Genomic DNA, 23965 nt, shown 5'->3' on the forward strand with positions numbered 1-23965 from the left:
ATAGATATTGTTAGAAACAACCTTTAGGGAATTTTAATATTAATGCCATCTTATTACAAATGTGAATGAAACTGAGACTTTAGGTGACCTCATTTAGCTCAGTTAGAAATTCAGAAAATGGGCACTATGGCTAGAGATGTTCCGTTTGTGACCAGGCTCAGCTAAAGGACTCTAGGTAAAGCTTGGAGTGTTGTGTTGGTGCTTGAAAAACAGAGCTGAACAATTTCACTTTGCTTTGAGCACAAAGTCATTCTAATGAGTTGTGTCTGGACACATTAGCATAAGTAGCTCCGATGTACCCGGTTTTATTTAACCCAATCTTCTTTCTCTTTCTGCCTAAGGATTGCCCTTAGAAGTGCGGTACTTAATTCACAGCATGTTACTGGGGATGTGTGGACTTTTCAGCTAGATGCCCGTAGCAGAGCTGCACCTCCACCACTTTAACATTTACAGAAAAATACTGTCTTCCGAGCCCTTCACCTCCACTTTGTAATGTTACTTTTTGTCTGAAGATCACCAATTACCTCACACAAAACAAGCTTGTGTCTAATCCAGGTTCGGGAGGCCGGATTCATACTTGGTCCGTTTTTGTTTGTTTGTTTGTTTGTTTCTGTTGTTCTTGTTGGGCCAGCTCACTGGCTAGGTTGTTACAATTGCAAATGAAATGAATTACATGGTAGCAGAAAATCAGGATATTCTGACAGCTCTGGGATGTGTGCCTTCTACCTGTGATGCATATTGAACTCTCTAAACCTAGTGGCTAGATAAGCCACCGGCCTATGTTGTACAGCACGGGGAAATAGAGCCATTATGCTGCAGTAGCTTTAAACGGAATGTACTCTATAAAAATATTGAATCACTATGCTGTAACATAAAACTAATATTCTATATCAACTATACTTCAATTAAAAAAAGGGAAAAGAAACCTAGTGGCTAAGTTAAATTCAAGCCCACTTTTATGTTTAAAGTTTGCTAATTAAAAAGGGGCAATACATTTTACTGCTACTGTCAGCTGGCTCTTGTGAAGTTGACCTGCTATCGTGAATTCATTCGTTGTGACAACAGATACTCTTCTCTGCTGGAATGGTTCCGATGTTTTAGCCACAGTTCTCCCTCATCATGCTGAACAAGTTGTTACCTCCCCAAGGTTCCTCCGCATTTCCGTTTACTTTGTTATCAGCAGAAAGGCTGGGGAAGGCCTCTTCAGTAATGACATCAGTGTGGCTCACACAGCAAGAGAGGTCAGCCTGTCAGAGCTGTAGAAACAGCAGATGGATTAGGATGAAACCAGGTGCAAAATAACTTTGATAGAGTCTTTTAATGTAAACAGTTTATCTGTCACTGCCTTTCATTGAAATCCCCCACAAAATGATCGAGTTTGGGCTGTTAAGGCTGCAGAATGTAGTGGAATAAAACCCATAGGTTGTCATACTCTTTAACTATCCAGCAATTAGAGAATGAGAAGACATTTTAATTTATTCATTAAAGACAAGAAAGTAAATAACATAACATATAAGGTTAATAGAATAACATTGGCCTTCATATTCCCAAGATCCCAATGGTTTCCCATTTGGCTGTATTAGCACAGAGACTAGATTAATAAGAAACTGCTTAGGGCTTGTATGATGTGATTTTTAATATGCTCCAGGCAAGTCTCTGACTGTTTAGAAAACTGCATGCTGAATTTTTTCATTGTAATTAGGTCTTCTACTTTTAGTACCAAATATTTTGACTTGTAATCGCCATAGATTGCTTTTTTATTGTAATCTCACTGAGATGCTTTGAGCACACAGAGATGTAGAGGAGCCCAGCGTTTTTACAGTTATGTTCGTCACAGCTGATGACCGGACATAGACTGACGTCCACTAGAACTTACGAATTGTCATCGAGGAGCACTTCAATTGCAAACCCAATGGCTGGTTTACTTAGCTTAACCCTTCTCTCACAGCGACCTTAAATCAGACATTGGTGAGGCTGTGCTGCTTGCCCCAAGGTCCACCTGGAAACAAAAATGTGCACAGTCTGTTATTTCGGAAAAAAATAACTCTCCCATGGGTCAGGGATGACCACAACCTTTTAGCGACAAAGAGCACATGGCACAGATGTGGCTCTGTAAAGAGGGTGGCAGGGGGAGTAGCAGCCACCTCTGGGAAGCTGAGGATCATTAAGTCAATTTGAATCAAAGTGCTGGAAGGAAAAGGCATCACCACATTACCCTTATCACTGCCTCTCTCACCCCTACTCTTTGTTTGGTCCAAGCATGCATTTTTCCATAGGCCCCTTCATCGCCCCAATTTGGGTCCCAAATCCACGGCCGAAGTCTGGAAATTCTGTCTTAGTCATCAGCTAACAACGCCCAGGCAGGGCGCCACGTGTACGTAAGTTTCTTGAGTTTAATCAGTGTTCTAGCGTATATGAGAGCCATACGAACGTCTCCAGGAATAGAACTCTTCTCCAAACTGAAAATGGAAGAGTTTGAAATTTAGATGCTGGCTTGGAAAAATGGACCAGGGCTTTGGTTTAGGACCTGGAAATGCTAAACTCTATCCCCCAAATATCTGCCGTCTGCTGGAAGATCTGCCAGGCAGGCTGCAGACACCCAAGGACCTTGTCCTGAAGGGAAGCAGAATCTGTCTTGTTCTGGAACAGCCATATATATATATTTTTTTCCTATTTATTTAGCAAGAGCAAAGAGCCTAAGCATTGTAAGCACCCAGAACTGGTATCCAAATTTGAGGTTAGCTACCAATCCAAGATTAGCCATTCAAAATTCAAGTGGATGGGCAGATAAAAGCCACAAACCTTTCCAAAATGTATGGCACAGCATAGCCCGTATTTCACCGAGTAGCTCATAGGAGTCTTTGGAACATTAGTTAGAAACATTTATAAACTTGCTAATAGATCTTATTTCTTGTTAATGGAGGTGGACTCGGGTTCCATATTTATCCCTGAGTCATATATATGTATATATGTGTGTGTGTATATATACATATATATGATTAAATACTTGTGTGTGTATTAAGACATAGAATATCAGACCTTAAACTGACCATGGAGAGTCCTTACTCCAGCTGCCTAATTTTGCCAACAAGGACACTGAGGCACGGAGAAGTCAGTTGGTATTTGGTATTGTGAGGTAATAGAAAATATATATATATATATTGGTCTCTGCCCCCAGTTCCTAAACCCCTTGGAATTTCCTAAATGGTAAGAGCACTGGGAGCATCTTCTGTTCTCATATTTGGTCTTTGACCCTGGTTCCTAACACAGGGTACTATATCCCTAATTTCCTGCGGGATAGGATTGTCTTGTGTTCTAGTGAGCTGATTCTGGGTGGGCTCCTGGTTGGGGGCTGGTCATCAGAAAGACCAAGCCCTGATTAGCAGCTTGGAATTTCCAATCCCACCCTCCCCTTCTCTGCAGAGGGGAGAGGGACTAGAAATGTAGTTAATAACCAATCATGCCTGTGTGAGGAAGCCTCCATAAAATCCCAGTAGTATAGGGTTTGAAGAGTTCCTGGGTGGGCGATCACATCCACATACAGGAAGGGTGACTCACCCCAACTGCACAGGGACAGAAGCTCCTGCACTCGGGACCCTCCCAGATCTGGCCCTATGTGTCTCTTCATCTGTGTTCATCTGTATCCTCTATCATATCCTTTAGTAAACATGAGTAACTGTTTCCCTGAGTTCTGTGGGCCACTCTAGCAAATTAGTCAAACCCAAGGAGTGGGCCACTGGAACCTCTGATGTATATGGCCAATTGATCAGGAACACAGGTGACAACTTCGGCTTACCACTGGCATCTGAAGTGGAGGGAGACAGTCTTGTTACTGAGGCCTTAACATTCGGGATGTGTCTGTCTCCAGGTAGACAGTGTCAGAATTGAGTTTCATTGAAGGACACGCAGCTGCTGTTGCAGAAATTTGCTTGGTGTGAGAAAAGCCTCCCACACATCTGGTGTCAGAGCGTTGTTGAGTGTGGTCATATTGGGAAAATAAAGGAGAAACACAGGTGGCAGATTACTGGGTTTTCTAATACAGCTGTATGATCAAAATGGACGTAGCCTCCTTGCCCAGAATTTAACACGCTGTTAAGGCACAGAAAGCCTGAACACGCCAGTATGCTCATACTGAAGATGCGTCCTCAGTGCTCACTCCCGGGGGGGGGTTGGAATACTTCTATTATTGAGCACCTACTGTGCGCTAAGAGGACTCTCCCCATTTCCCTGGTTACACGTGTCAGGGACAGAGCCTGTATTAGGTATTGATTGTCTCTCAAAGGACACACGTCATTTTGTGAGGGGTACCTCCCTAGCATCAGAGGCCAGAGGGCTCAGATTGGCCAGGAGAAAAGAAAATTGAATTTTCAAATCCACAAATCCCAGGGAAACAGAGTAACTGAGTGCTACTTTCATTGGCCTTTCTAATGGGGAGAATAAATAAGCCAATACTGAGATGCTCTACCTCGTGACTCCGTATTTACTCCACTTAGGGAATGATTAGTGTCGACAGATGACTCTTATGAGTGAAACGTGCTTCTTTACCAGAGACAGGGCATTTTTCATTAAATCACAAGATACCAAAACTTGAGTTATAAACAAAATCAGCACTTGACGAATGCATCTTGCTAAAGGGTTTTCTAGCCAGCACAGTAGCCTGAAGGGAGCAATCCTTAATGAAATGCGAGCACTGCTGAATCCTGGTAACACATCATATTTGGGCCAGACACTCAAAAAGCTCCTACTGGTTGCCATGTTAGCGAAATACACATGGCAGGGTCTTGAGCGGCAGGTTGGGTGAAACTGACCAGGAATTCAGTGAGCATTGGGAAGCCATGGAGGATGCTGAGAGAGGGACACGACCGAAGTGGAACATGAAATGGGGTGACAATGGGAACAGCTGCACTGAGCAGCAGCCCAGTGCAGAGGCAGTGGTCCTTGTCCTGCTGAGAGGTAACGAGGACCCAGCTGGCCCCTAGCTGCAGGAAGAGTGAGGAGGGCATAGCCTTCTGTCAGAAAGCAGGATGGAAATATACCCTGTCAGGACCGCTCTGTACTCCCTCCTTGTTGGGATGTGAATCTGAGCCTCGTGTGTAGTTGCGGGATGGATCCAGATACACTTGGTTCTGAAGCCCAGCTTTTCCCCCAGAGGTCTCTTTTCTCCTCTGCACAGGGCGGGGGGTCCTCTGGCACTGTCATACCCGGAGCAGTGGTCAGGCCTCTCAGACTCTGCAGTCAGCCCCAGGTCTTTTACCTAGCCCATGTTTATTAAGTGACTCTTAGGTGCCAAGACACCTGGAACAAATTTCCTCCAGTCTCTGCCTATCAAAATTCTATTCCAGCCCCTGTTATGTCTAGCACAGGCCTCCTTCATATACGCACAGGAAATGATGAATTACATTAAAATGGGAGAAGCACCGTATTCTAAAGCTAAGGAGCATGGTTTTTGCTTCCTACAGTTCAAGGTTCAAATACAGGATGTTTCCATGTCCCCTTCTGGGCACTCATCCAGAGGGTTGAATATAGTGGGTAGTGTTTTCCTAAAGATTGCAGTCCCTGGATGTAAAGTCAGAAATTCAGGCAGCCATCCAGGTGTGGCAAAATGCTGAGTGACATTTTCTCCTTTTAAGCTGCAGTCCTGGCTGCCAGCTGAAACCCCAGCCTATAGGATATAAAATAAGCCTCTTGCTGTTTTACTCATTCCAGTGAAATCTATTTAAATGCTGTAATTAAGCGATTCATTTTTATATTTGGGCAAGTGCTCTCAGGCTATGTCTCTTTAATTGATTTCACCAATTCTGTAAGTATTGATTTTAGACCATCTGAATACCCTAACGATGAGTTCATCTGTTAATAGAGGAGTTTTTCTTCTGAACTTAGGCAATCGATGTAATTTACCAATACATGCCACTAGGTTAAGGCATGGCTGTGCCTCACAGAGCAGCACCAGGGATCGTTAAAGGTAAAACATAGAAACCCCGAATGGACACAATCGATTGTTCTTCTGTCTTATTTCCATAATGCATAATATCCAATTATTTGAAATTAATCTGAATGATTGACTTTTCACTTTTTCTCAAGAGATGTATTGTCTAGAGCCAGCTGGCTGTCTCTGCTAGTAGAAGGTGACGAAAAAAGAAACATGTAAGCAGGAAATGTAAAAGCCACACAGAACAATGGTAGTCGAATCATATTTTATACCTGACTGGCAGAATGATTATTGATTAAGGGGAAAAGCAGTCCCTGAATACATAGCCTTGTAAAATGAGTCCATGGCTATACTATTTCTAGGTCTTCGGAGAGCTCACTTTGACAGTCTCAGCAAACAGGAAACATATGGCACTGAGTTGGTTGTCTGTAAATTTCAGGGGGTGTAATATCATAAGTCTGGATATAAAAGTTCAAGGCATGCTTCCGAAATGCCCAGAAAGATTCTCTGAATATTTTTATGAATATAGTATACATGTCTATTGGACTAGAATAACAGTTAATGACATATAATCAGTGGGACAGAATGACCTTACCAAAGAATTTCTTTTTTCAAAGTTCAGTTGGGATATAGAAGATGATGAGCAAGTTTCCTAAGTGCTTTTTTTTTAATCAATAAAATTTGGATTTCATTTTATTATTTTGGAGGGTGAACAAAGTATATTTTAGGAAGAGCAACTCATTGAGAGAGAAAATCATTTAAAAATGTACATATGTACTGTTCGTTGTTTCTAAGAACAGTTTAGAGCTTTAGCTTTTTAAACTTCATAGTTATCAAAGGAATAAAGCATAAGTGCGTTATAAGTAATATTTTCTCCCCAAAGAAATGGGGTATGTGTGCCCCTGGAGGATGGGACTCAATAGACAGCTACTTTCCTTCCTTCCTTCGTTCCTTCTTTCTATTTTCTCATGGTAGCTACATTTTATGGACCATGTAATACAGTATGGTCTTCAAGTCACTTAAGCTGCAGTGCAGCAAAAGGATTCTCTACACAACAGAAAGACAAGGTCCTTCTTCTTTTTAGGAAGATGAATGTAATGAGCGAGCAACTGTAAGCATGTCCTTAGCCATCTCATCCCTCCTGAGGAAGTAAATTTGCTGCTTAGCAGGATACCACCAGTAGCACAGTGCTGGTAATGAGACAAGAACTGGCTCATAAACACTCCTTGGAATGAGAGCAGTGTCTTCTCCCTGGGAATATAATTTCTCAAGCTGCGGTATTGTGGAGAGGGCTCACCTAGGGTAGCATTCTCAGGGCTTCTCAACCTCAGGGTCAAATGGTAGTGAAAAAGCAAGGAGCCCTCCTGATGGAGTGAGGTGTGAGAGGAGGGACTGCTAATGGAGGAGTCACTAGGAAAAGAAGGACTCCTCGGCTTCCTTGTAGGGAGAGGGGAGTGGAGTGTGCACACTCGCCTGTGCCCCACAGCATCTCATGTGTCCCGACCTGTCTACCACCAACACCAACCCCCAGGGAGGTTCAGGGCAGAGGCCCGTGTGAAGGCAGAGGGCCCTCTGTCCTGCTAGGCAGGGCTTAGCAGGATCTAAATACATCAAAGTCTTCCTCGAGTAGGACTTTCCAGACAGGAGCACCTTGTTCGCTGAAGAACTACTCCTGATATGGAGAGAAGAACAGAACGGCCTATAATCCTCGTTGGAATAACTGCCTAGATTTGATACTGCAACCTGGTCACCAGGCAGAAAGCCCATCAGCTCTCTGGCTATAAAAATATGTGCAGCATAAGTTTTGCTTACCAAACGGGAGGGATAAATTAGAAGCTTGGAATTAACAAATACACACTACTATATATAAAAGAGATAAACAACAAGGACCTACTGTATAGCACAGAGAACTACATTCAATAGCTTGTAATAATCTATAATGGAAAAGAATCTGAAAAAGTAAGGTGTATTTTATATATATATGTATATATAATATATATAATAATATATATAAATTGAATCACTGCTGTACACCTGAAACTAACACAACACTGTAAATTGACTAAAAATAAAGACATATGCATGGATGCCTGTGTGGAATACGGCTGCAATCAAGATGCACTTTTTTGCTTAGAATGCTGTGGTTTCTAGAGCACTGTTGTCAACGTCAGCCACTCACAACCACCCTTGATGTAGGCAGGGGAGAAACGATTACCTTCATTTTTAAAATGAGGAAACAGGCACACAGGTGTTAGCCGTGTCGCTAACGTCATGGCAAGGGGAAGTGGCGAAGCTGAGAGCAGAACCCAGGTTTGTGTATTTCGGGGACAGCGCTCTTTCCGCTACAGCCCATGGCGTTTCATTGCACCAATTGGGGTATTATTTTTTTTTACATTTTAATTGATTTTATCATCCTATGTCTTGCTCGAACTTCACTGATGGCAAGATAAGTATGATGTTAGGGAAACGTGGCACAAAATAAGTAGAACATAGGTTTTAAAAAACATATAGACATTACAAATTAAAGTGGCATAAATGCTAACTATCTAGCCTCCATTTTCCAATCAGTTTAAATTACTTTAATGTATGTTTTTAAACTCAAAATTAGCTGTAATCCCAATATGTATCCTTCTTAACACTTGCTGAATTGCACGGCATCCTTTCATTTTGGTTTCCCTCCCTTTGCAGGGTATCTCACATTCTTGAACGTGTATCTGGAACTTGGGATTGTCTTTTCATGTCCTATGATTTCAAAAGAGGAATTTTCTCCTTGAATATTTGGTAGACTAATTCTTCTACCTTAAAGGCATATATATTTTGTTTGCAAATAATTCACTTAACTTTTCTTCCAAGTCTCTCAATAGTTCCTTATAGCATGCTTAAAACAAAGTCAAATTACAGTGAAAGTGGAGAATGCAAAATGTGAACTCCTGTCTCATGCCTGGCGGAGGCTCCCTGCAACCATTTCATTTGGAGATGGGCTCACAGGAGGATGACGTGAGCGCATCTGACTCGAGCTGCGGGGACTCTGGAATAATCCTCGGTTAATTTCCAAAGAGAAGATAACCTCTCAGTGTAGACAGTTTCCATCAATATCCAAGAAACCCAGAAAAAAAATTCACTTGAATGAAGTTATTTTCCTATATTAGCTGTATTAAAAGACATATGAAGAAGACAAAGAAACTGGTCTTGAACATGATTATATGCCTCCCGATCAGAGAAAAATGACTGGCCCTAATTGACAGTCTCGAAGCCCAGAGAGAAGAGAGGACATTTTCAAAACATATGTTGCAGAATCAGAGCTAGGTTAAGCAATGTCACTCTGATTTCTCTCCTCCTATCACATCCAGTGTGCTTTAAGAGAAAACCACTTGAACACCATGCCCGTTACTTTGTGATAACCTAAGTCTTCGTCAGGAACAGATTTGTTTGGATTTTACGGGATTGGGAAAAGTGGATTCACATGATTTCCACAACGGCCTGTCTCCAGCCTGCTGCCAGATCCGATTCCGCCAGCCGGGACTGGGAGAGGAAAGGTGGTATAAAGGCAGACAGTGTGCAGACTGGGTACACTTCTGTAGTGAAGGTCAATGTCTCGCTGCCACTCTTTGCCAGCATCTGGCTCTGCCTTTCAGCATCCTTTACACGGACCACTCAGAGCCAGGCATTCACATCCCAAACACCTTTGAGAGATGACTTGAGCCAAACACATAGTCCTTGTTTTATCATGCTCACCTGTTACCTCATTCCCTCGCTTTCTTCCTGTTCCACCGCTTGCCAAGATTCAGCCTCAGGCACAGATGGTGACAAAATGATTTTTGCCTATTGAGCCAAAGAAAGTGCCCAAATATTAATGGGTATTTATCTAGCAACAGACCCTAAGACTTCAGCGAGGGGAAGGACTTGGATTTCCAACACTAATGTCTAAACTTGGGAACTATTTATTTTTTAAAACATTGCTTCAAAGTGCATTGAGTTGTTATGCATAGAAAAGTTCAGCCTGCATATGCACTGGTCACTCAGAATGTCAAGTCCAATGTCAGATTATAAATTGTCTCTGTTACAAGTGGTGGCCTCTGCATTTTAATTTACAGCAGTATTCCCTTCATCTCTTAGTCCTCACCCACCTCCAGGATTTGCAAATATAAAGGTCTCCAAATGGATACTTTTTAAAAAGGTCTGAAGAACCCTGAGGTTGTCAAACCATGGCTTCAGCGCTCTCTGTCCTGAATGTTATTTCTACAGCCTGCAAAAGTCTAGGGGAGTACAAGTCTGGTTCTGATTGCATAATTATGCTACAGAAGTATGAAAAAAATCATCACTAAAACCCTCCAGGTGCTTAAACAGTTTGATAGACTGTAGCCTCTGCCATCAGTGCCCCCAGCTGTGTTACTTAGCAACATTTTAATTCCAGAAGAATCGAAGGAGATGCAATCCCTGTGGAGAGGGAAACAGAAATAAGAGGGCTGTTGACAGATGATCTGAGTTGTTTCTTCTAATACACTGTGAAGATCACTAGCTCTTTTCATGAATGATAAATGGACTGTACACAGATCAATGGGTTCAGCAATAAGCTGGAACCAGGCTCCACGTCTAAGGGACACAGGCCGAGAGGCCCAGAGGTTTCCTCATTTCGATGATTTGGTGTGTGTTTTCTTAAAGGTTCCGCAGGAGGAAATTGATCTGAGCCATCGGTCATCCCTTGCACTTTTGTGGTATCTGCTAATAAAAATGATTTTAGAGATGGATACTTTGGCCTTTCTGGCACCCGGCATGTGTAGCCAGGTGGCCGAAGTCATGCAGGGTAAACAGTTTCCGGCCACAGATCTCAAAATCCAGGACACGCCCATGACCATTCCCTCTGCGCCCACTTCCCCGTGCTGTCATAACCCAGACAGGTCCACATGGGTGGGTGAGTGGGGTGGGGGATACGACTGGAGGGAAAGGTGGGGAGAGGAGGATGGAGTTGTGAACCTGAGGGCCCACTCGCATGGGCACTGCTGAACTTTGCAGGCAGCCCTGGCCTGTGTCTGAAGGCTGCACTTGAACAGGTACCCACGCTCCCTGGGAGAGGAAAATTGCTTTCTGTGCCTCCTCCAGTCTGCTTATCTCCAGCAGCCTGCCTCGGTTAGCTCTTCATGTTTCTGAAGAGCATTTTATATTACTTATTGTTTTGCTAACTAGTTGCAAAGATGAAGCCTGCTAATATTGTCTAATTGCATTTTTTTCTTCTGTTTACAGGCTGTTGAAAAGGCAAAACCTAAGAATAATCCTGTGAAGTAAGTTATTTTCTTTTATCAGTTGGAAATGTTTATTTGAATGGACTCCAGGCATGTGAAAAAAGAAGATCAGAAAAGAGACCTTGATGTTGAGTTCGTCTCTGTTCATGGCAATTTCAAAAACAAGAACAAAAACAAAACCAGCAGAAAAAAAACCCTCTAATGAGCAGTGACCAGCTTTTTCAAGTTTTTCCTATGGTCCTGATGAGGAAGTGCTCCAAGTTATGCCCAGTTTACACAAATTAATACGTGCCGCCCATGAATAGCTGCCAGATACTATTATAATCATATTCAATGCATAGTACTTCAAGCCTTTGGGCTTTGCACATGCTAAAAAGATTACATTTTTAATTGCAAACCTTGGACCTATGACAGAGACATAAATGGCTGAAAATGTGCCAAGTGATTTCCAGCCACGTGGGGAGGTTTGGCACCTCGGCATCAAGGCCTCACTACTCTGTTAATGAAAAGCTCATAAAAATATATCTAACTGAAGGTTTTTCTAGCTAACAGAGAGCTATTTCCAAGGCATTTTACGAGACACTCTTAAATTATAAACAAGCCGCACAGCACTCTTAAATATAGTACATCTTAGACATCCTGTCTCTTCCAGAAGGGAGACTTTCAAATTAAGGATGTCTGTCTTGTCATTTGGGTTTGTGACATCTGATTGCAGTGTTATGATGCATACCAGTTCCACCAGCCATGTGGTCTAGGGCAGACCTGCTCTATTTGCCGGATTACTACAGGTCTGGCAATATTACATCCTTAGGAACTTCATGTTAATTTATGTCAGCCGACTTCCGTTATACTGGGTACCAAATGCAGAAATGGGGAATGCGCTGATTTTTTTAAAAATCGGTATCTTTATATATAAAGTGTGTCTCCTGTAGATGGCGTATAGTCAAATCTTGGGGTTTTTTCCCCGTCTGACAGTCTCTGCCTTTTGACTGGATTGTTAAATCCATTCACATTTAATGTTATTATTGATACAGTTGGATATATTTTATATCTAGTTATATAGGTGGCAGTGCATTGATTTTTAATAGTTTCTGGGAGAATGGATCTGCTAATGCCAGTGACAAGAAGGCTGCTTGTGTTTTGTAGAATAATTAACTTTCCCAAGTCACCAGGGTAGTGTTTGGCACACCATTAAATCCAAGGTCTGATTCTTTTTCCTGAAAGGTTTTGTGTACTTTGTTTTAAGTTTAATTTTCTTAGGCCACAGAATATTCCTTATCAGGCTCCCATGGTCTCTGCGGGGGTAGCTGTAGTCTAGAGATATATTACGCTGTGGTTGTCCTATGGGAGTGTTTTTAGTAGCTGAGTTTTTGTCTGATTGTTTGGTTGAGGCTGAAATCTCTGCAGCCTGATTTCTTTCCTGTCTGTGCCCGGAAGGCTTCCCTACTGCAAACCCATAGCAGGCAAGCTCTGTGGATTGGAGAAGGTGCTAATGAGGCCAAGGCCAGGACTCGAGTCCCTGGGGGGGCCATTAGTGATCCTCTTTCCCGTAGTCTGGCTGCACCTCTCCCTCCAGCCCACCCGTGGGCAGACGCATGCCCCGGGTCACGAGGGATGGAGCAGGGGCCGGAGGAGTGTAAGTCTGGCCCTCAGTGGGACAACCATCTCCGAGTTCAAGCCGTCCGGACAGGAAGTGAGTCCCGAGCTCCATCTCCGCGTGCGCGCGGCAGCCCGCTGGCAGCGTGCAGGGCGGCATTAAGTGGTACTCTAATGCCTGGAAACGGGACCAGTCTTCTGTCTGCACCTTGTGAGAATTCGACTCTACAGATACTTATATTTTTATGAGTTCCTGTTAATTCACAGCACAGACTCTGTCTCGTGTCTAGCACTTTGAGGAACGTTGTAAAGAGAAAACAGGAAAACTAGGCTAGCCAAAGGATTACTAATAGAAGGTGGAGCAATTTTTACTTTTAAATATGCTTGCAAATCTGTCTAGTAATCAATCCAAGTCACAACCAACTGGTAGGTGTTTAGAATCGTCTTCTAATTAAATAAGATACTGCTCTTAGTATGAGTTTGAGTGACCTGTTGTATTTGATACCTAACACCTGATACCTGACTCACTGGCCTGGCCACAAGCATCACTTTAAGAAGAGGAGCTTCTTCAAGACCTCAGCTCAGGGACAGGAATTCCAGAGCATGGTTCAGTTACACGGCCTGACAGCAAAGCAGAAGTGGGGTTTCCCAAAGTCTTATAGATAATGCTTTTCCTTCCATTTCTGATATCTGCCAGAGAATTTCAGTTAGACACGGTGCCCTGGGACCCCAAATAGAGTCAGGGTTCGATACATGTTATCTGAGGGAATGAACAAGTAAACAAATTGGACACATCCCAGAAAACCATCCTTTCAGGAACCTGGCCTGGAGGCTTAGTAAGACCGGTAGCTACCCTAGTCAAATGTCAGATCAGAGGGGCTGGTGTATCGTGACCACGTTGTCCAGTCTCTTATTTTGACTCATGTCACATGTAAAATGTTCCCACGTTGCTCTGGTTCATACTAGCTGCTTTGACTCTGACCAGTTACTGGCTTGATCTTGTATACATGAATTAACATGCGATTTGTTTGCATGGGCGCACACGGGAAAGCGTGCACAGCCTTGCTGGGAAAGTAGAGGTCTGGAGGCATCGTTTACAACTCCACTATGAACACAGATTGGTACAGATGATCATTATGTGTGGTTGGATGTCATCCTCTGGTGCAGAGTTTGGCAAATGGTTGGGGAAAAGAATCAAAAGAAGGATATTTCATGACATGTGAAAATTATATGAAATTCAAATTTCAGTGTCTATAAAAGAAATTTTATTGGCACACAGCTACACTCATTTGTTTCCATGTCATCTGGGGCTCCTTTTGTGCTACAGTGGCAGACGTGAGACTGTACAACCAGAGAGCCAAAAATACTTACTCTCTGGCCCCTTGCAGAAAACGTTCGCTGACCACTGCTCTGCTTGGTCAGTTAGAAAAAGGACTAGATGTAAGCTTTTCCATGACTGAAGGGCAAACGATCAGCCCTTCCTCTAAAACACTGAGTTGGTAACTACTGAGCCCTTGTCTTGTGTTCAGGACTTTCTGGGGCTGACGTACCACCTCATTCTCTTTCGGAGCACAGAGCGCGCTCTGAATGCAGATCTTTGAAAATCATTATGGCTCTGAGAGTCATTGATGGGGCAGTGATGCCTCAGAAACCAGGGAACACACAGCTACAGCACATGGCTAGTCTTCCAAGTTGTGTGCAGATGGATATATTGCAAAAGGCGTATGCATTTTCTAAAACTCTGTTACTTCCCAAGATCTAACTCAGGCTGAGGAAGCTTTTAATTCAAGTGATGGTAAATGAGTCACAATATTATTCAGTTTGTGTATTTTCTTCTCTAAAGGTTCACCTTCCCCTCCTTGTTTCCCAACCACTTGTTTATTTTTAATACCTTCATGGTTGTAAGCTTCTTTTATCACCATAGGGAGACTGTGGTACACATTAATTACATTCCATATATAAAAGAGAAATTAAATATATGCTTAGTGACTGTAAGCACATAATGTACCTGGATCACTAATGACTTTACCTTGAAACATTAGATATTACCCCTGAGGGTAAGAATCAAAATTGAACATTCTTAAGATCACTGATCAGGACGAGAGATGCCTCTCAGTCTGTTGGAACCATGCCGGTATCAAAGCTTGATTAGTATGTTCAAACTGTGCCTCTTTAATGTGGCAGCGAGGCTTTCGCTTGTATGTTAATGTTCTGCGGCAGTTATCTGCAAGCTTTCATTGTGGCAACAAGGCCTGAGAGATGTACAGATTTCTTTTACCATATGTGACTTATCACATACATTTTTTTAAGAACACATTTCTGTTATTAAGACATATGTGATAGTACACTTCTGCAAATGTGAATTGCTTTTGGCTAAAAGCCATGCACTAATAAGTTGAGTTGAATCTAACCGAGGTTGACATCTGTTACCAAAAAAGAGAGAGAGAGAGAAAGACAGAGGAGGGAGCAAGCAGTTGTCAAGCATCAAATTCTTCCTTGTTTTTACACTTTAGCAACGTTCAGCAACATGATGGTTGTCTTTCACAAATCAGGATCAGAAACCACTCTGCTTAGGAAATTACAGCTTTCTTTAGGAACTGATCCATCTTATAGATACGGTGATTTCATTATTGAAAATGACAAATAGCCACAAAGATTTTCCTGACCGTGATGTCTGTGCATTATTCATTTATTCATCCAATGAATATTTATTGAGGAGCTACAGCATTCCGGGAACTCTGACAGATGCTGAGGGAATTCAAAATAAATCTGACACGGGTCTTACCCTCGAGGAGTTTGGAGTCCAGGAGGAACAATAACATCGGTTTGTAAAGAACTAAATACAAGATAGAGAGAGAGATGTGTGTTAAGTGGGGACCAGATAAAGTCCGAGGGACGCTCTGAGGACGGACGGCCCTTGTAGTTCTCACTGTTGGAGACAGTGGGGGAGGGGTGGGGGAAGAGACATGAGCACCTGCAGTTTAAAGACGGCTGGTCTCAGAGCTGGTGCTGAGGTGGCAGGCAGTGAAAGGATGGGCTGGCAACTGAGACACAGAAGCAAATGATGGCTTAGGGCCCTCTGGGCTTATCCAGATAGAAGAGGTAAGGTTGGTGGAGTCAGAGAGCACTGAAGAGCTCTAACATGTTACTGCGCATCACCAGTGAGTCCACTGATTATGACATGTGCACAAGGAGCCCTTGGACCTGGGGTCCAGTCCTGAATCCAACCCTCGCTAGTGGTATGACACTGAAGGTGTTCCTTTCTTGCTACAGCCCTTGGCTAGATTATTTATGTGGTTCTTCCACCTCTGGAACAAAACCAGAGCTTGAAATTTTGTTGTATAATTATGCTTCTTTTAGGAGATATTCGATGTTAAAGTTGGATGCAGACACATACAAGCGTATGCGTACATGACAAACATATAATACCTGTATTTGTAGACACACATGCACATATGCACACCCACACAATGCCTTTCCCGTTAATTTCTGCCTTGTGCATTCACGAAATGAGGGACAAGCCACATCATTAGAGTTTTAATGAGATACACTGGATAGATTAGTGTGGCTCCAAGGATGCTGGGTTGAGCCTTGTAGATGACCCTTTACGGCCACAGGTGATTCTGTGATTGGAGTCCATATTTCTTTGATGCTCTCGGACACATGCCTATCACAGACATGCGGAACATCGCTGTGACCTCCACGTCGTCTCAGAGTGATGAGGCAGCAGATTGTGGACTGTGCTCTGCTGAACATAAGTCCTGTGGGATTCTCTCCTTTAGGCACAAAATTCTCCAGCTCCGTGGATCTTTGACACACGGCATCGCCTCCCTTTCCTGGGGCACCTCTGCACACAGGTGAATAATGCAGGCTCACAGAGGTCATGTAGAAAGGGGCCGACTGAACTTCGTTTCTCCCCCGAGGCTTCCCAAATGTGTTTGAGCAGAAGGCGTCTTTATCTGTCATAGTGTTTCGTGAGACACAGACTCCGATTCTCCAGTCCATGTGAAATAAAGTGATCACGTGGAGACCTGGTCTCCGTAGGTAGTTTGAGAACCGTAGGACGTGATAACTTATGCCTAGTCTCTAATAATTGTATTTGAGGTGAGCAGATAATTTTAAAATTCAATCATGGGAAGGAAAGAAATCCCCCATGTCAGAAATGATAGAATTCCTCCTGTGTCTCGTCGACAGCGTCCCACTCTTAATGACTTCTGTCATCTGTGGATGTCCTGAGGGGCAGTTCTCAATGAGGGGAAGGGGCAATTAGGGTTAGGTCCCTGGAATGAGATTCCTGAAGCCAGCAGTCCCCAGTGTGCCCCCTATGATGTCAACTAAAGTCTAGTCAACTCTAATCGACTTCGGCCCTTTTAAGGGTAGTTAAAGGAAAGATAACAATAAAACCTCTTTCTAAACAGCTGCATAAAATAAACTGTGCTCTTCATGTTGTCCAGATAGCTATAATCGGATGCAGACGGTTCTAGCAGTCATCTTCACAGCTGGTGGAACTCACACCGGTTTCTGGACCCTCTCCTGCTCCTTGCTAATTGCTGTTGCATCATCCAGGCAGTCTCAGGGGAGACAGCTGAGACCCAGGGAGCACACTGCCCAGAGCCCCGAGCTTCCAGGAACTCTCTCTGCTTCGAACGCCCCGCCTTGTTCTCAGCAGGGCTTAGGACACACGCGGTCACCTGCCACGCCTATACATTTGTTGTCGGCTGTAAAAGTCATATTGTCTAACTTGCTGTAACAGTTTGGTTCCTTAGGATATGGCAACAAATGCTTCAAAAATGAATGAATCAGCAAGTGTGCATGCACTTAAACAGTTATGCCAACTTCCATTATGTGCACTGTCAAACCATTTTAAAGGAAATCAAACTTTTAAAGCAACAATATTTATAAAATACCTCTTTATCTGGTACTTCATACGGTATGGTGTTACTTTCTAACTCTGTGCTTCTTACTAGCATTTGCTGCTTAGACAAGAATGGATGAGTTTGTTTAATCCATTCACACAAGTCACACAAGTTTTTGATACGTAAGAGTTACACCTAGAATTTTATTTCAGCATTACCATTCAGCTATCTTTCAGAAAACCATCGAAAACTCAGAATCACATAGCTGACTCTGAGCTGCTAGAAGTTCCAACAAGTCATAAACAGGTGTTCTTTTAACAAACATGAATCTTGCACCTACCATGTGCCAGGCTCAGTTGATAGGGAGATGAGTTAGGGAAAGTTTCTGCCCTGAAAGTCTCTGGTAGGACACGGACACATCATTGCACTACAGAATAGACAGGCTCTGCAACTGAAGCATGCTCAGCATCCTACGAGGCTCGGATGCAGGAGTGAGCACCTGCTTGGGGGAGGCTCTCCCTAGCTCAGCAGGCGTCCCAGGGAACAGTGGGGGTGAAGCCGTTCCAGAGAGAACAGCACTTGCAAAAGGCATGACGGGACGAAAGCAGATGTGTTGCGAGCAATGTCTGGTAGGTCAAGGCAGCTAAGGAGAAGGGGCAGGAAATACCAAGTTTACCGGGAGCACCACGCCGCCGAAGCCTCGGGCCCTGCTTTTGACGTGAACAGGAGAGTCATGCGGTATAGACCAAACTAAGAAAATGCTTAAAAGGATTCCTTTGTTCTAGAAAGTTAAAGGTGAGAGTTCGGGGTGGATTATAAGGCACCCTTTTAGAAGTGTTTGCAGAGAAGTAGACGTCAAATCCTTTCTGATTGCGTCTGGCCAATCCTTCTCTGAGGACTTTTATGTAAATCTCCGCTCACGTGGGGCTGCTCTGAGCATCCAGCTGTTCCCTTGGGGCTTTACTGACCCTTGGTTGTTTCTTACATTTTACCAAATTTTACTTTCATATAGTTCCTTTCACATTATTCAAACATCTCAGCTACACTAAGGCACAGTATTTCAGGTAGGCATGACCCATAACACTATTATTCTATCTTCATTTTCTGAATTCATTCTGCAGACATAAAAACTCTTCCTGAGTATATTTTTATCATCCACAAATGTAAGCACAGTAGGGCTATTTTTTATTTCTAGGGAAAAGATGCACGCCCCCTGTGGTAACTACACGCAGGGCTCCAAAGAGTAAATCCATCCTCCGTCTGCCGCAGAACCTATTCAAAGGCAGGAGCCTGCGCTCATAAGTTACTTAGTTGACGACTAGTTTAGAGGGGACTGAGAACTAGAGAAATGACTCACTTCGGCCAGGGACTGGAGCAGAGAACAAATGGTTTCTGCTTTATTAAAGCGTTTGCCTAAACCAACAGCAGTTATCTAGAGAGCCAACATTTAAAAAAACAGTAAATCATTCTTCCACAGGAAAATGTTTCCATTTGTAGAATTAACAACATGGCGGTAGATTACATGTCGTTATAATCCAGTTTTTACAGGCGCACACATTTATAGACTCCATACATCGATATACCCTCATGCTCCGTGGTAATTTACATCCAGGATAGAATTGTTGCTGGTGATGGGGAGGGGCAGGTGCGGAGGCAGGCAAAACCGAAGAAGTTCTCTCTCTCTTTTTTTGTGAGGATTTCCTTGTATTTCTGATGTAAGAGCTATCCTGCCAAAGTTCCGTAGATATTCTGCATAATTTGCTCTGTATGTGGGTGTAGATTTTGCTGTATTCATGGGAAAGGGTGAGCTAGGCATCCTGCTACTCAGCCATCTCGGCCCCGCCCCCGAGAAGTTCTCAAATCTTTTTCTCCGAGTCCATTTCTCGGTCCTGACCACCTCCTAATATTTTGACTGCTTTCCTCCTTCTCTCAGCACCACATTCCCACAAGTGGGGTCCACGTAGTTGGGGAAAATATTTCAGAAAACTCCTGTAGCTTTTTGCCTATATTGTTAGCAGCTTCAGGGAGTATACGGCTGTCTAGCTCCGTGGAAGCCCTGTGAGTTACTCGGCAGGACAAGCCGCAGGCAGCCAACGGGCTCATCCACACCCATCGTCTCTGCGTTATCAAACCGTGTAGGGGGCGTTGCCAGGAATCTGTTAATAATAACATCTACACAGAGAAGCACACCTTCGTCGTCTGTCACCAGCTGGAGACATGTGACCCTCTGTGGTTAAGTGAAAGTTTAACTGGCTTCAAATCACGATGCAGGGGTTTACTAAGCAAGTGAAATGCGCTAGCAGACTTGCTTTAAAGGGCTGTGTAGACGGGTTTACGCACTCTCTGCCCTTGTATGTGCATTCATATATAATGTAAACCCCACCTACTTCCCACGGTGGATTCGATGTGATTGAAACAAGATTGTGGAGCAGGATGTTTCAAGGAAATGGGAGACCCTACTATTTCCTAGCACAACAGAAACATCGGTTTTCATATATGATACAACTAGAAGATGCTCCATGTCTTTAAATCCACCCCGAAGAGGGCTGCCCTGTAATAATGGAGCTGACCACAGCCAGGCCCCTCTGCAGTGAGGCCCTTGTGGAGCAGAGGCTGTCAGGAGAGCCTCTCTCGGAGAGTTTCACATGTGTGCAGTTCTACTGCTGGACCCTAGTGATGGGTGGTGGACCTTTAAATTTGAGTTTGACTTTTGAAAACTCGTCCAAGACAGTGATCTCGAGTCACAGATGTTGAAAAAGTGGTTAATCAAGGCCATCAATGTGATAGCGTTTCAAGATATTTGTGATTGTCTCCTGTGGACTATGGATGCCCTGAAGAGGAATTTCATAAAGGCTCTGTAAAGCAAGAGCAACAGCATTGGGCAGCCACCCCATACAAAATAGCAACCCCTCTGACATATAGACTCCCATCCTCTTTACCCTACTTTATTTTTTCTCTTTAGCAATTATTAGCATACCATGTCTATCCATCCGTCTGTCTGTCAGGTCGATCTATCTATTTAGCTCTCATCTATCTATGCTTTGAAGCATCACCTCCCACAAGAATGCAACGTCCATATGAATGGGAGCTTTGGTATTCACTGCTGTAACCCTAGCACCGCAAATAGCACCTGGCATACAGTGGGAGCTCAGTGCTGGTTGATGAGTGAGTGCAAGCATCTAACGGTATGACTTTGAAGTTCCACTTTCCCAGTTCAGTAGGAGTGGGAGTTTCGCCTCGGAGTCAGCCTGATTTTGCACTGCTCTTTGGACAATCACTGAACAATTTGATAGCCCTCGTGGGACTTAGTAACTTTTCCTAGAAAGGAACCAAGCTTTCTTTTCGGAGTCTGTATTCCATATTGGCATTTCAGCTTATTTTTTTTTAATTGACATATAGTCAGTTTACAATGCTGTGTCAATTTCTGGTGTAAGGCATAAAGTTTCAGTCCTACGTATATGTACATATATTCATTTTCATATTCCTTTTCATTATAGGTTACTACAAGATATTGAATATAGTTCCCTGTGCTATACAGTACAAACTTGTTATTTATCTAGTTTATACATAGTATTCTGTATCTGCAAATCTCGAACTCCCAATTTATCCCTTCCCACCCTGTTCCTCCCTAGTAACTGTAAGTTTGTTTTCTACGTCTGTAAGTTGATTTCTGTTTTGTAAATAAGTTCACTTGTGTCATTTTTTAAGATTTCACATATAAGTGATTTCATATGGAATTTGTCTTTTTCTGACGTGTTTCAATTAGTATGATAATCTTTAGGCCTATCTGTGCTGCTGCAAATGGCATTATTTCATTCTTTTCATGGCTGAGTAGTTTTCCATTGTATAAATATACCACCACTTCTTTATCCAGTCATCTGTCGATAGACATTTAGGCTGTTTCCATGTCTTGGCTATTGTAAATAGTGCTGCTGTGAACACAGGGGTGCAGGTGTGTTTTCGAATTAGAGTTCCCTCTGGATGTATGCCCAGGAGTGGGATTGCTGGATCATATGGTTTCTGAGGCATTTTAAAGTTCACTTTCCTGTCTTTATAGAGCTAGAATGTCACCTCACAGATGATACCTCTGGTCTCTACCCACTTTCCTACTCAGGATATAGCCCCACTCTTGATGTTGACAGGAAGGCACCGGGGGAAGATGTCAGTCTTTCTGTGGGTGAGCTGATGCTTGGGCAATTGTGTTTGACTTCAGTAAGCATCTTCAAGAATGGCAGAAGACACATTTTTGTCACTGTGGGACAAGGAGACAGAGAGGCCATTCAGTTAACAGCTGACAACACGTGAGATTTCCTGTTTTTGAAAGGTCATCTTGATGCTCAGAAACTGGCAGGATGAGACACACAGCAGCCAGTGCCAAAACATGCACCCTTGCCCTCTTTCCTCAGCGCCAGGGAGTCTGAGAAGCACCTGATGTCCGCTTCCTCCTTCCCACCATACTTACGGCCACAGCATGCAGAAGCCTTTGGTCACTTTCCCTATTGGCTGATAGCCCAAGAAATAGGCTGGCACCAAAGTGGGCAGCTCTAAGGGAGCTGCTCTACAAGCAAAGCATGATACTGAGTCACAGGCATTTCCAGCCACAAGGGTGTAGGCAGTCACTCCATGGAGCAGTAGAACCAAACAAACCTTTGTTCATTTCATGTTATTTTCATGAATATGTAAGCAATTAAATCCTTTGCTCACATCTCAGCTGGTGAAGTTTTAAAAACCAAGTGCCTCCTTTTATATCAATGTGTCTGAAAGAAAGTAAAAAGCAAGACCACGTTTTGTGAAATAACACTGCTCCAAGGTTCATTTTGCCTCACGCAGCATTTCCTCAAATTGAATTGTCTGATCTCCTCCCTCGGGGATTGCTCTTAGGCTTGCAAAAATCGAGGCTGATTTTATTGGAAAATCATCACTGAATGAGGAACATACTCCAGAGGAAACTTTGCACGGGACAAACTGGTTTCTGGTGCCCGTGGCATGTTCTCCAGCTGGTGATGTTCGTGTCCCAATCTTTCTGTTCATTCAGGCAGGACATTCATTACAATCCTTCAGGCAGGGTAAAACAACGAGATAGATCAGGGAAATTTACTTTGGATTGTTTGGGGGACTTATTGACTAACAGATCGGTAATCAAATGATAGCTTTTAACATACACATTATATGTTTTACTAGTAGTGGCAGGACTCACTGTAGTTTGCACTTGAAACGCTTATCAGAAAACAATTTTGCACAGAGATCTGGGATGTTGAAGATCTCGGATTGATGACAGAGCAGAATTCTGGAGGGTAGCGGGAGAGGAGAAAGGACGCTAATACTGAGGGGGAACCTCTCACACTGTCTTTGTCTGCATGGTTCATCCATCAGTCATTTCCTGCTTGTTGACTTTTTTAATTATAAAAAGAATCCAGAGTTATCTTGACAGCGCAGTGCAGCACAACTAAACAGGAGACCCAGATTCAGAAATGTCCCCCAGCTCCCAAACTCCACCAAGTGGAAACTGAGAATATTAGAGACAGAATACACTGAGCCTCCAAGGACTGAGGAAAGGAAGGAGGAAACTGATGGAGAAGCCACACATCAGGGGGCTCTGGTAACCTTGGGTGACATTGACTCTGGACACTGAATAAAACGTACTCAAATGCTTATTTGATTTCATGAATATGGGAGAATTGGGAGACAAAGACAGCAAGGATGATTTTATGAACAAGAGAGGGAGACAGAGCAGAGGGGATGCTCATCAAAGTATATGTGGTATCTTAGCCCTTGAGCCTCTCGGGCAAAACCTCCACCTGGAAGAAGAAAAAGGATCCTCCTGCTGTGTTGCTGTTAAGTCTCGCTGCTTAGGGCTACTCATTGGAGCACAAGACAACTTGGCCACATGTGCTGTGCCTGACGCTTACTTCTAGGTTTGTAATAATTCAGACATTAAGTGGAAAAGCCAAAATGTCGGTCTGTGCTGACTGCTTGGGACCCTCTTTTATGAATTTTGTGCCCAGATTATTACCATTATTTACTTTAACCGAGAGAAGGAAAGTGAAACAATCCCCAGGATCCAGGCAGTCACACAAAGCTTTCTAACTAGTGATGTAAGTGACGTACGGCTTAATACTTGGGTTTCCAGCAATCAGGAAACAAGCTGGTGCAATATCACCAGAGCTCGGTTCCCAGTGGGCATAGCAGAGATGATTAGATATATTGAGTTCTTTATGTCATTCAAAGAAAGCAGAATCTCATACACATTGGTGTTAGCTTCCTCTCACTTCATTTCAATTTTCAATAACCAGTGTCATCACATGTAACAGCTTCTTCGTAATGAAACTTCACGTCGAATTGGA

At 43.3% G+C, this 23965-nt stretch overlaps 1 protein-coding gene across 1 annotated transcript in view; it reads left to right on the plus strand.

Moving 5' to 3' along the window:
* Nucleotides 1-23965, plus strand: part of AFF2 (ALF transcription elongation factor 2) — a 458491-nt gene that overhangs the window by 366817 nt on the left and 67709 nt on the right. The window contains exon 10 of the mRNA XM_072955933.1: nucleotides 11171-11208. Within this exon, the coding sequence (XP_072812034.1) occupies nucleotides 11171-11208 (38 nt within the window). The remainder of the gene's footprint in view (nucleotides 1-11170; nucleotides 11209-23965) is intronic.

Source organism: Vicugna pacos, chromosome X (genome assembly GCF_048564905.1).
Source record: "Vicugna pacos chromosome X, VicPac4, whole genome shotgun sequence".
NCBI lineage: Eukaryota > Metazoa > Chordata > Mammalia > Artiodactyla > Camelidae > Vicugna > Vicugna pacos.